This window comes from Phasianus colchicus, chromosome 3 (assembly GCF_987193195.1).
Source record: "Phasianus colchicus chromosome 3, bPhaCol1.hap1.1, whole genome shotgun sequence".
Taxonomy (NCBI): domain Eukaryota; kingdom Metazoa; phylum Chordata; class Aves; order Galliformes; family Phasianidae; genus Phasianus; species Phasianus colchicus.
Window position 1 is genome coordinate 2,032,715 of NC_143438.1, and position 14,338 is coordinate 2,047,052.

General features: G+C 38.8%; 1 protein-coding gene across 2 annotated transcripts in view; it reads left to right on the forward strand.

The window, feature by feature from the left end:
* RAMP3 (receptor activity modifying protein 3) overlaps window positions 1–14,338 on the forward strand; it is a 41,116-nt gene that overhangs the window by 12,591 nt on the left and 14,187 nt on the right. Inside the window, exons 2-3 of one of the 2 annotated variants that reach the window (XM_031592024.2) lie at window positions 4,551–4,580; window positions 6,781–6,913. In XM_031592024.2, coding sequence (XP_031447884.2) covers window positions 4,551–4,580; window positions 6,781–6,913 — 163 coding nt within the window. The remainder of the gene's footprint in view (window positions 1–4,550; window positions 4,581–6,780; window positions 6,914–14,338) is intronic. The other variant, XM_090136795.1, reaches the window with a different exon arrangement.

Genomic DNA, 14,338 nt, shown 5'->3' on the forward strand with positions numbered 1-14,338 from the left:
CTTCTGCAGGCTGGGGCTAGCTGGGCATCTACTGGGGGGTGGTAAACAGTTGCTTGTGCATCACTTAATGTATACATATAGTCATATCTATTTGCCTTTTCTCTTATCTTAGTAAATAGTTTTACCTAAACCCATAAGTTCTACTTTGCTTTTTTTTATTATTATTATTCTCTCCTCCATCCCACTGGGAAGAGGGGGAGCGAGCAAATGTCTGTGTAATGCTAAGCCACCTGCCAAGTTAAACCAGAACAGTCAGTTTGGCAACCAGCTTGGGGCTTGATGGGTTGAAACAACACCAGATTCTGTTAACATAGGGTGTTATGCTAGTTTGATAATTGTTGGTCTTGAAATTGAGGTTGATTTTTCCCCTTGCTCCTCCTATTTATGGAGTTCTTTGAGAGTTTTCACATTGAACTATAGTGAATAGCACCTTGCTTGCTGTCTGTTTTTCCTCCTGCGTTGTTTATTATCTCTGGGAGTTGGATTAAAGCTTTTATATTGCTATGCTTGTGACACTGACTTACTTTATGATAAAATTGGCAGCCAAGAAATACACATTTTGTGTGTATCTGACATTGTAGTCATCTTTGAGTTTTGGAAGCTATATTGTTGATGATATTAGTAATTATACTCTGCTTCATGTCCCTGGGGAGCCCGACTATGGAGGAGATAGGGGAGAACACTTTCCAGCTGTTCTTCATCCTCTCTTTCACTTTTCTTTTTTATTCCCTAGAACTTGAGTGCTAGTTACAACACTCTTGAGAATTCAAACCAGCATGCTTCTACAGCTATGTGTCATGAATGTGTTTCAGGTTATGTTTAAGATTAAACAATTATCTAAGAGTAGCATCCAGTGATCTGCCCTGAGTCAGGAATAGAGTGGCAGAGAGTGTGGAAAACTATGGGCAGGTGCCTAGGGCAGTGAGCACCCCCAGTGTTTTGGAACTTCACCTCTGAACAACTGCAGAATCCTGAAAAACTAATAGAATATTTGGAAAGGTCTGCTGTCACCCTGGCAATCCTAAAGAAGCACAGATCATTGCAGAGTGCTGGGGCCTGGCCTATGCCTACCAAGCTCTGATCAACACTATTCAGCATCCTCAAGGGGAAGAAAATATTTCAGGACCTAATGACAATATGTCAGGCTGTATGGATGCTCCAATTCCCAGGATGGGCCCTGCAGCTGCTCTAACACTTCTCATGTGCCTAGGAGGTGCCACGACCTTCACAACCACTCCTGTGGTCACTCCAATCTCTCTGACAAGTCCCAGACTGAGGGCCAAATTGATTGTTGTGGTTTAATCTGACAGATGGCTCAGCTCCATGCGGTCATTTTCTCACTCTCCATTACAGTGGGATGGAAGAGAAAATAATAATTTAACAGAAAAAAACACCAAAGTGGAACTTGTAGGTTGAGATAAAATCATTTACTAAGATAAAGAAAAGGGAAATAGTTGACTATATATATATATACGTATATATAAATGTATGTAACAAGTAATGTACAAGCAATTGCTCATTACCTCCTGGCCTATGCCTCTAGAGCAGCAGAAGAGAGCAAGATGAACTCTCATTTGCTTCAAAACTCCTTCTGCATGATGTCATATGGTATGGAACAGCCCTTTGTTCAGTTTAAGTAAGCTGTCCTAATCTTGTTCCCTCCCAGCTCCTTGGGCCCTTTGCTGTGAGTGGCCTTGGCTTTATACTGTATATATACAGTACTGCTTAAGAGGCAACAAAGGCAACATCAGTGTGATATCAACACTGTTTTCTCCTCAAACTAAAACATATCAGCATATCAGACATTCCGAAGAAAACAATTCTGTCCCAGTTGAAACTAAGATAGTCTGGAGAACAAGTCTTATGAGAAGTGACTGAGGGAACTGGGATTGTTCAGTCTGGAGAAGAGGAGGTTCAGGGGAGACCTCATTGCTCTTTATGACTACCTGAAGGGAGGCTGTAGTGATGTGTGGGGTTGGCCTCTTTTCCCAGGTGAGGAAACTAGTGGCAGGATGAGAGGTGATGGCCTTAATTTGCACTATGATCTTTTGAGGCTCACTGCAGCAGTAACTGTGGAAGATTTAGATATCAGTGATAGGAAGTGATACAGGAAAAATTGAAATTGTAGGTACAGTCTGTGGTCTTCAAGGGAACTAGTTACGTCTGTGCTTCTGGGTTGTTTCCTCAAAATGGGAGAGTTTGGCTTCCTTATAAAGTGGGCATTTTTAGTTTGATCTTCAGATTTCTGCAGTTGATATAAGTACATTTTCAAGGACAGATTAAAGAAAATCCTGTCCAGGGACTCAAGTATATTTACTAGTACAAAAACTTATAGCTTTGGAAAAAAGGGGCTTTATGAAAGAGAGACAGACATCAGAGTGTATAATGATATTTCCGTTCTGTGTGTTGGGATGTAAAAAAGATTTCTAGTGCTTTGATTCCCGCTCTCCCATTTCAGTATGTACTGGTTCGTTAGTAACTAGCATAAATGTTATTCCTTGTCTAGAAGATAAATATATTCCTGAGAACAGGGGTGTCCAGCCTTTTGGCTTCCCTGGTCTGCACTGGGTGAAGAAGAATTGTCTTGGGGTAGGTCACACCAAAAGTGTGACCTCCTTTTACTTCCACGGAAATAACAACAGCTACAAAGAACACAATTACCCTATTTGGTAGAGCACATTATCAGCTACTTGTCAACACAGTCACCACTATTATCTATGCGTTTTTGCAGCAGTGAACAAGAGCATGCTTGCCTCACTCATAAACATCTGCACTAGTGGAGGTGACCTGCTGTTGCTACTGCCAAAACACATCATCCACTGACTCACTGTGCTTACATCTGCTGTTTGGTCTCCAGAAACGTTCAGCAAGTGTCAACAAATGTCAATGGTCACATTTTTTTCTGCATGGAGTAACTTGATTACACATCACTGCTTCATATGCACTTCCATGTCAGACTCCATTTTGTCAGACTGTCTCTTTGTTACTATCTGTCACACGGCAGCAACACTTAACAGAATACTGGTGAAAATGGTCAGTCTCTACTTTCATGCCACCAACATCTGCCTCTGACTTAGTGCGCCAACATATTACAATGGGAGGCATTACTTTCAGAGCAGCCCTTGTATATAATACAGTTAATGTAGATAAGCAACAAAACTTACTTTTTATTTTTGTTAAAACATAAAAAGAGAGTGAGCAACAAAGACATGAAACTAGCAGGCTATTTGATCTTGTTTTTGTCAACCTAACGTGTCAATGTCTGGTTCGTGGAAGTGGATGCAATTCTGAGTGAGTTCTCAAGGTGCTCCTCAGAGAATTTTGATGAAATTTTCCTCTTCCCGTACTTCACCCAGAAAACAGTTGTTCATAAATGTAGCTACTGCCAAAAGCAATGACACGAATAAGGTGTGATTGTGAATTAAGGGATGTTTTTCTCTGGTAAGATCGGTCTTATGAAAATCTGGTAAAGAGACACAATCAAATCTTTTGGTTGAATATCTGATTGCAACTCTATACATTTCATTTCAGAAAATGTATTTATATTAACTGAAATGGAGTTGCAAATACACAAAAAGCCAAGATTTTTTCATCAATCTCGAAAGCTATTCTCAGATTTGTATCAAAATACGTGAGGTGTCACGCAGTGGGGAAAAGCCACCCCCGTAAATGGTGTGGAGCAGGAGGTGGGTCGCAGGGAGGTGTGAGAACCATCTCTGTGAAATTACTCATTGCATTTCTGATGCAAAGGAAACGCTATAAAGATTTGCCAGCATTTTTTTTTTTTCTTCTTTTTTTGCTTTTCAGGAGAGCAAAAATAATCAATGCCACATCCCTCTTAGTAAAATCCAATTTTGGAGTTGTGCTAAGACATTGGGTTCCTGTTTATTTCATCCACCTGGTTGTACTGTGAGTTGCTGATTAGAAAACCCCTCCTGTGGGCATATTTCCATTTGGATACTCATCTGTATAAGACAACTATGGATTTTCAACTTGTGTTTCTAAAAATGTATGGCAAACAGGATTGCATTTCCAAATGAGTAGAGAACCCATTATTTATGTTTCTGTGCTTGCTTAATTTTACTAGCAAAAGGATTTCTTTGCTTGTTTGTTTTACACTTTAGAATGTGCAGTTGATGTACATTTCAAGTGGATGTGTTAACTTCTCTAGCTCTTTCATGTCAGCACTTTCACATCAACTTTAAAGAAGCCAAAGGAAAAAAAAAAAAAAGCTATCCTCACTCTTTCCTGTAGTTTCCAGCTTAAAGGAGTAGCATAGGCAGACCTGTGGTAAATCTGTATGGCTCACCCATTTAAAGGATAGATAAAAAATAATTTAAAACATAACATTCTCCAGATTTTCCTCTCCAGTGTTTTCCTTTCAGATGTGTTCTTTAATAAAACTGAAACTTGTGTTCAGATGAACATTTTGAATACTCTGTTGAGTCAAAAAATAGGTTTAAGCCTGCATATATCGACATTAAAACTCTTATATAAGTGTGATTGAATGAAGATATCTAACTCATCTTTCTCTTTTTTTGTTCCACTAGTTAACGGTCTAATGATGCTTGGATTAGCAGGTGAGCTTTACTTCTAAAATCCAGACTTACAAATTTCTGTTTTGTTAATGCCAGCCATTTGAGAAGCACTTTCATTCTATCTCATTTCAAAACTATCCAACTTTCCTGATTTTTTTTTTTTTTTTTTTTTTTTTTTTTTACAATTGATCTTTTCCACTATATGAACACGGAGTGTTTTAGTATTTTGTAAATGTCAATCGCAATGGGAATGGTAAAATTGTAGAACTGTGCATAATTTTGAACTCCTTTAATTTAGATTTAGATAGTAACATGATGACACTAGTTTCTATCAGATGTCTCTATTGGAGTTTCTTTTACAACACTGTAAAATACTGAAGTTCTAAAAAGAAACAACTAAATATACCAAAGCCATAGAAAATCCATTTTAAAAATCTCACTGGGAAACAGCTGGAACAAATTTTCAGTGCAAATTACATAATGGAGAAGAAACTTGTATTCTGTTGGATTATAAAGTAATAGTTGGCAGTCTAGATTACCCTGCCTGAGAAGTCCAATTTGCCTAACTTTTGTCTAAACATCAGTGTGAAATTTAAGTTGACAGATCTACAACTTGTATATCTGGCTTTGGATTCTGCCCGGCTTTAATATTCATCTACACATCTAGTTTTGGAAAGTATAACTTATAACTGCATATGAATTGGTGGGAATGTTTAAATAGAAAGATTCAGAGTTTCATGCTAAGTTTCAGAGGTCAGAATTACAGTGCCCTTATTTAATAATTTTCACCATTTTTGTCAATGGTGATTAATTCTAGTCTAGATTTATTTTCTTTTTTTTTTTTTCCCCTGGGCTTAGTGTCACACATAAGAGCACTGTCTTTGAGTATAATGAAGGCATGGTCAGACGTAAGGGGTTTATTTGGTTGGTCTCAATTAGCTGTACACATGGAAAAGTTTGTGGCCAGTATGAGATAGAAAATGTAGCATAGACTATCCAGTTATGGGCCTGCTGCTGTTCGAAAGCATGTTTTCATGCTTCCAATAGATGTGATAGCTGTCTCTCACTTGACATATGGCATTAGTGGGTCAGTGACGTCGCTAGCTGAAGTCATTGGCCTGAACAGATGGAAGTCAGAAGGTGACAAATCCAGAATATACAGAGTGTGGTAGGACAAACCAGCAAAGACTGACAATGTGCTCTACAGTCTTCAAGCTGAGATGGCACCGGATGTTAATGTATTGCACGAGAAAGGCTGTCTTCTTCACTGGCCTGATTCTGGTACTGCAAATCTCTAGCTTAATCAGCATTGTGATGTAGAAGTCAGAGCTGACCTGGTTTGTCCGGGTTCCAGGATATGCAAAAGGATCATCCCTTTCCTATACCACATGACAGCACACATCGTTTTACCAGCTGGGAGCTGTGTCTTGAACTTTTTATTCACTGGGGAGCTCACATTGTCACACCATGTATTGCTGTTTTGACTCTGGCTTGTAGTGGCTTATCTTTCATTGAGCGTACATCACCACCGCACTGTGCTGATGTTCACTGTTCGGTCAACATAAATGCTCAGCAAGTGTCAAAGAATGTCAACGGGTGCAAATTTTTTCTGCATGGAGGAATTAAATTCCACGCCTTCGCTTCAGACGCTTCAGACTACTGATCTGCTTCTGTCTGTTATGTGGCAACAAAATGTAACGGAATATTGGTGAGAAGGTTCAACCTCTGCTGCCAGAACACAAATATCTGCCTCTGATGTTATAGGCCAACAGAATAAAACGGGAAACTTTCAGTGTAGCCCTTGTATTTCATTTGATGGCTATACTAAGGAAAAAATCTCATTAGCGACTATGAGAGCTAATCAGAGCTAATCAAATGCTTCTTGCAAATGTTTCTATCTCAGTGGGACACATTTGTATAAGCTTAGAAAGTACTTTCTACACTATGAATAAACTCCAGTTGGCTTTAAATTATAAGTGCAGATGGGTTGTAGTATGTTAGTAAAAGGAGAAGTTAAGATTTCAAAAGTTTCTAGACAGATTTCTCTGTATTAGATCTAATGGATAACACTTTAGATAGTCATGTACTGAGTGACATTTTGTATAAATTTATGTAAATGCATATTTTATCTAAAATTGTTTAGAAATTTGAATGTTATGTCTACAACATTAATTGTCAAGCAGGAAGAGTTTGCAGATCATGCATTCATGGTTCTTCTATTTCAATACTTGATTTTACCTAGGTGTGCATCAACAGATTAATCTCTGCAATGAATCTCTCATGTTAGAAAAGTTGCCTGTCTGTGGAAAGTTCTTTGAAGGGATGATGAAGAAAGTGGACTCCAAAAAATGGTGCAACCTGACAGAATTTATCATGTAAGTGTTAGTTTTGGTTTTGATACCTGTCACTCTAAAATGGTGTTTGTTCTTAAAAAAAAAAAAAACAACACCTGATGACCTCAAATATCTTGAAAACACCTACTAAAAATGTGCATGTTCTTTAGAACATAACAGGTTGGACATGTCTATTTTATGTCTCAAATATCACCGGCTAGGTTTGCTAACACAGGAACATAGGAATTTCCCTAAGATCAAGAGGAAATACTTATTTACTTTGAGGGTGACAGAATGCTAAAACAAACTGCTAAGAGAGTCTGTGGAGTCTCCTTCTCCAGAGATATTCAAAACCCACCTGGACACTTTCCTGTGTAACTTACTCTAGAAAAATTCTTTAGCAGGAGGGTAGGACTGGATGATCTCCAAAGGTCCTTTCCAATCTCTATGAGTATGGTGACATTTTGGCAATCTTGAGGAAAAAGTTCTTATTTATTTTACTTAAAATATCCTGCAATCAGTGAAAGAAGATTTTGCTTTAGCCTTTCACCTGCCTTTGTATTATCATTCAATTATGACAGCAGTGAAAATTCATGACAGTACTTCATGAAAGAATAATTCCACTAACAATTTTTTTTTTTTTTCCCAATTTCACAACACTTTTGTTTAGTGCTGGATGTCTTTTTCACCATATGGAAGACAGGACTTACTAGTGTCCCTAATGAATATAAAACATTTGTGTTCCAGATAAATTGAAATCTATTTGTATTTGTTTTGAAGTTGCAAAGTGCAAAGCTGTAGCTCTTAAGTCTCTTCAATATGTTCATGGGCACAGAGACCAAGCAATTTTATAAATGTGCATAATAGAACACATTAATGAATACTAACCAGAGAGCTAATCAACACTGGTATTGCTTTTACCCTAGACAGTTGTTTTATATTGTAATCTGTAAAAAAAAATATAATATAGTAATAATAAGTAATAATAATATTAACTCAGCAGAAGGAGAAAAAAAATGGATTTTCTTGCTTTAAGCTACATGTAGTATTAGTTATGTGGTAATCTGCTGATGGCATGAGAAGATATGAATTATTAGTACCTGTTTGTTCTGTATTTAGGATCTTTGTTCAGCGACAGATCTTTATTATAGAATGATACTTTAAAAAAAAAGGACTAAGCATAGGTAATTAATGAGGCTCTGGCATTTCTTTACCCTTGTTGGAAAGTAGTACTTAGACAAGAAATGTGGTGTTCATAGAATCATGGAATGGTCTGGGTTGGAAGGGAAACCTTTAAGGTCATCTAGTTCCAACTACCCTGCTATAGGTGGGGATATCTCTCACTAGACCAGATTACTAAAAGCCCCATCAAACTTGGCCTTGAATGCTTTCAGGGCATCCACAGCCACACTGGGCAACATGTTCGAGTGTCTCACCACCCTGACAGTAATAATTTCTTCCTGATATCCAGTCAAAATCTACTCTCATATATTTATAACCATTTCCCCTTGTCCTGTCACTACATGTCCTTATAAAAAGTCTGTTCCCAGCCTTCCTGTGAGCCATTTTCAGGTACTGGAAAGCTGCTATGAGGTCCCTCCGGAGCCTTCTATTCTCCAGGCTGAATAGGCCCAACTCTCTCATCCTGTTCCTGTAGATGAGGTGCTCAAGCCCTCTGATAATCTTTGTGGCCCTCCTCTGGGCCCACTCCAACAGCTCAAAGTCCTTCTTGTGTTGGGGGGCACAGACTTGGATGCAGTACTCCAGGTGGGATCTCATGAGAACCTTCTGGTCATGCTTCTCTTGATGCAACTCTCTGACTGTGACCTTCCAGCCAATTCCTTATCCAGAGAGTGGTCCATCCATCAGATCCATTTTTCTCTAATTTGGCAAATCCTTTATAAGGATGTCATGTGAGACAGTATCAAATGCTTTGCGCAATCCAGGTAGATGACCTCAGCTGCTCTTCCTTTATCCACTGATGCTGTAAATCAGTCACAAAAGGTTACCAAGTTTGTCAAGCTTGATTTGCCCTTGTTGAAGCCATGTTAGTTACCATGAGTCACCTCATCTTTATTTTCCATGTTTCTTAGTAAGGCCTTCAGGAAGATCTGCTCCATGATCTTACCAGGCATAGACTGACTGGCCTGTAGTTACCTGGATCTTCTTTTTTTTCCTTCTTGAAAATGGGGGTTATGTTTCCTTTTTTCCAGTCAGTGGGAACTCCACCAGACTGCCATGACCTTTCAAATATGATAGATAGAGGTTTGACAGCTTCACCAACCAGTTCCTGTGGAACCTGTGGATGGATCTAGTTGGGTCCCATGAATTTGTGCACCTTCAGGCTCTGCACTTTTAAAGAGACTGAACTTTTTTTTTTCCCCCTCATAATTTGCGAAGTACAAACAGATGTTTTGCTAGCTGCATTGATAAACTTGATGGTAATGTATGAAATTACTGTAGTATCTAGGCAAGATGATACTTGAGATGATACAGCAGCTTTGTAAAATTGAGGTTTTTTTTCTTTGAAAATAGATGAATCTATAAGGGGTGGTATGAACAAAAAATTCCCAAGGCACCATGGAGCAATTGGAGCACAATTCTTTTACAGCTCTCAATAAATTGATGTTTTACACTTCTCTTGGGTGGACAAACGTCCTTCATACATTTCACTGACTCTAAAATTTTCTACAGGTTGTTCTTTCAAATCTCATGTTAAAATATAATCATGTACTTGAGTTTTAAAGCAAGGCTTTTCACAGCTCTTCCTTAATCTTTATGCTACACGTTGCATTCTTTTCCGATGTTGCTACTGTCAATCTAACTCTGTGGTTAATTTTACATCAATTTTAGTCTTGTTTCTGAACTGTCCATGCACAGACTGGAATTTTAAAGAATATGTTTGTTATTGAAGACTGCAAAAACACTTTTCATAATCAAATCAAATCAAATTCTAATAGATAATAGTAATCTATTATTAAGAGTAGATATATGATTTGAAGTTAATGATCTGTAATTAGTTGCCTGATTTTTGAATCCTGCAAATTATATTGTGGAACCCACCTGGCACAAACTTTGTGATATTCCAACATTGTCACCATTGTTTGTAACTCACTGAAGCCAATAGTGAGATCTGTATGCAGTTCCCTGGTCGTAATCAGCCAATTTGCATGGACAAGCTGATAGAGACACTTCATTTTGTGTTGTGACAGCTGTGCATGGCCATCCAGAAAGTGGCTTGTCTTCGTTTGCTATAACCAAGTGTATGGTTGAATATTGGTGTTGAAACATACCACTCACTGCCTCATACTGCTAACATCTACTGTTTGGTCTACAAAAACTTTCAGCAAGCGTCATAGAATGTTTCTGCATGCAGGAATTCAGTGACACATCTTTGCTTCATATGAGCTTCCATGTCAGATGCCATTTTGTCAGACTGCCCTTCTGCTTCCATCTGTTACATGGCAACAAAATATAATGGAACATTCGTGGGAAGGTTCAGCCTCCATTGCCATACCACCAACATCCGCCTCTGATGTTATGGGCCAACATAACAGAACAGGAGGCATTACTTTCAGAGAAGCCCTCCTAAAATATACAGTATCATTAATATGTAAGTAACAAAACATTTTAATTTAAAATATTTTTCTTAAAATATATATTTTTTTTTTTTAAAGAGAGAGGAACAAAAAACATAAATCTACTGGGAAATTTGATCCTGTTTTTGTGAAACTAACAAATCAGTCTTGTTTGATAGCAGTAGCTGCAATTCTTAGTGAGCTCTCAAGGCGTTCATTAGAGAATTTTGATGACATCTTACTCTTCTTATACTTTATTCTTGACAATAATGGTATAAAATATACATTCTGCCAAAAAGTGATGACATGAGTAAGGTGTGATTGTGAAGCGAAGGATGTTTTTCTCTGTAAAGACAGGGATTATGAAAGTCCAGATTTCTGAGTTGAATATCTGATTGCAACTCTATACATTCCATTTGCAAATTTGCAGGTCGTGTATTTATATCAGCTGAAAATGGTCTTGAAAATGTAAATTGATAATTTTTTTTTAAGGCAGTTTTGAAACCCCAAGGTGTGGGCTGCATTTTGCATGCCCAATGGACAGGATGTCGTCCTAGACATGCTCGAGCAGTGAGCACAGGAGAACCTGAGATTCAACAAATCTAAGTGCAAGGTCTTGCATCTGGGTTGTAGCAACCTCCACAACCAATACAAGCTGGAGAATGAAAGGATTGAGCACAGCCCTGCCAAAAAGGACTTGGGAGTACTGGTGGATTGCAAACTGGACATGAGTCAGTCACGTGCCCTTGCAGCCCAGAAAGCCAACCTGAGCTTCATCATAAAAAGTATGGCCAGCAGGTCAAGAGAGGTGATCCTGCCCCTCTATTCTGCACTGGTAAGACCTCACCTGAAGTGCTGCATACAGATGTGGAGTCTTTAGAATAGGAGAAACATGAATCTTTTGGAGCGCATCCCGATGAGGCCACAAAAATGATCCCAGGGATGGAACACCTCCCCTTTGAGGGCAGGCTGAAAGAGCTGGGGCTGTTCAGCCTGAAGAAAGGAAGGCTCTGGGGAGACCTGATAGCAGCCTTTCAGTATCTAAAGGGCAGCTGTAAGAAAGAAGGGGACAAACTCTTTATCAAGGTCTTGGTGATAGGACAACGGGAAATGGTTTCAAACTTAGAGAGTGGAGATTTAGTTTGGGTATAAGGAAGAAGTCTTTTACAATGAAGGTGGTGAGGTGCAGGAACAGGTTGCACAGAGATGTGGTGGAAGCCCCATCCCTGGAGACATTCAAGGTCAGGATGGACCAGGCTCTGAACAACCTGCTCAGGACATCAGGCAGTGGATGTCCCTGTTCTTTGCAGGGGAGCAGGACCAGATAGACTGTTAAAAATCCCTTCTAACTCTAAGAATTCTATGATTCTATTTTCAAATTCTTCTATGAAATTGGAAATCATGGCTGCATATTCTTCACTGCTCAGCGCCTTGTCGTTAGCCAATGTATCAAAATGTATATGATTATTTGCCACCACTTGACTCAGCACTGCACAGTGCTGCCCTCGTGCTTGGGTTTCTGTTGACACCAATGATCTGGCTGTTGCTGAGAGATGGATTTGTGGCCTGGGCTGCTCCATGGGGAAGAATTGCCACCTTTAAATCCAGGGAAGGAGGTGGGCCAACGTTACAAGTCGTGCTGGACTACTTGTGGCCTGTGGGCCATGGGTTGGACATGCCTGATGTAGGCCATTTTCCGTGAAGGCTTTTTTATTTGCATTCCCACTAGAATACCATCTCCTTTATTTGTTTCTGGAGTTGATTATTTAGTTAGCAATGACGAATTCTATTCTAGGTCTGTGACTTAGATATTACGTTGTTTTTCCTGCTTTGGAATTGGAGGGTTAGGATTTTTCAGGATTAGTGTGTTTAGTGTTTTGGGTAGAGGAAGAACTCTGGTCCTAAGGAACACAACATTTAATTAGACCAAAGTTTAGCAGAACATTACTATGGGTTAACAGGGACCATTCTCACATTACTTTACTGGTAAAGCAGTTAATGGCCATGCTTATCTAGATGTGAAGAAGATGACTCGAGTCAGGGCCCCTGGCAAAATGTAAAATGCTGCTGCTCATACAGGTTTCTGTTCTCTAAGCTGCAACCATGCATCATTCTGCTAACTTAAAACTGATAGCACGGTATGTTTTTCTAAAAGCAAAACTTCCTTCTGCATTGTGGGGATAAAAATAAAACAAACAAACAAACAGACAAACAGGAAAAAAAGAAAACACCCAATAGCACTTGAGAGTAGAAAACCAATTAGTAATGCCCACCTCAGCAGTACTTTGTATAATCTTAGGACAAACAGGCTTGTGAGACAGACCTTGTAAGAAGTCTGACATGTTTTGAAAATACAGAAAAACCCTTCTATCTATGAGCCAGATGTGTTTTGATGTACAAAACCTGCTTCTTGTCTGTCAAGAACCATGTCCAGTTTTATCAGTACATGCAGAGGTGGCCAGTGGTCACAGATGGATTGGTGGAGACAAGACTCTGTAGGTGACTGCAAGCCTGGTGCAGAAGCATTGCCAAAAAAAACTGTATTTAAATCTGAAATCTGCATCCTGAGTTTACTCTGAAAGATGAGCTTCCTTAGGACACAAAAATACTAAGAACATTCCCAATTTCATTTAACAAACACTTGAGATTTCTTTTTTTTTTTTCTTTTTTTTGTGACTGAGATGGACTTAAATATCTGGCCTATAGATAAATGGAATTATTTATTTTCTGACTCATTCTTATCTGCTATCAAAGATCTTTTATTTGATCATCATTTTAATGAGAAATCACAGAAGGAAGAAACAGTAAGCATGAAAATCAAGTTTAAAGTAGTTGCAAAAGCATTATGAATCCTAAAATCTGCCTAAACTCCTCATCTTTTTGACTTATTTAAGCATATCTCAAAAAGTATGATTTCAAGTTGACAGGATAAGCAAGTTTATGTGACATAAATTTCATATAACGAGCTCTGCTGGAACTGTGTAAAAATTAAAAATTGACAGAATCGCTTGTAGAATCTAAGCAGGGTTTTGATCTCTGGATAAAAACTACAAGCTTGATACAGCAGGGAAATGAAGTAAGATCAAAGCAAGATATAGTGAGTCTCACATCTGTCTTTTTTCTGATTTCTGGTACTGCGGTGTGGTTCACTTGCTGTGAAGTGTTCCTGAAGCTTCATTTGTTGATAGCCCACGATGAGGGCTCTGCTGAAGCTTTTCAGGGTGGACTCATAAGGCCTGTGTTCTGAGATCTGCATTTGTGGAAACAAAGTGAGAGAGGAGGTGTGCATCTATGCAGAATTAGCTTGTAATTAAGTTCCCTTTAACCTGGGAACTGTTGTGCAGTCTTCAGCAAAATAAACACAATTGGAATTTACATCCAAGAGCTGTCTAGGAACAAGAGGATGTCTAGGAACAAGAGGATGTCTAGGAACAAGAGGATTTCTCTTGCATATACTCAGAATTGGGGTATGGGTTATCTTGTATACCAGCTAAATATTTTAAATTGATGATGGTTGTTTATATATTACTTATTTGCAAATGAGCAGCTTCAGGTCTCAGTAACTGACAAATCTCCTTCAGGCCACTACACTTTTGTGTATGTCTTGAGATAACTGACCAGGTGTAACTTTGTACTTTGCATTCTGTCTATGAGTTTGCCATGGACAACACTTTCCCTTCCTGGGTATGTCAGTTCAGGCAGACAGGAAGTAGTAGAAATAGGTTCAGTGTATACTTACTTTCTTCCAGATCCTAGTGGACCTCATGTTCTGTAGTCTGAGTAATCCCTGAAGGCTGAGCTTTTCTAGAGCTCTGTTTTCTCTGAAAAACATGCCAGTTTATGGCAGCTGCCTAGTTTCCTAACTAAATAAGTCATACATAGTCAGAGT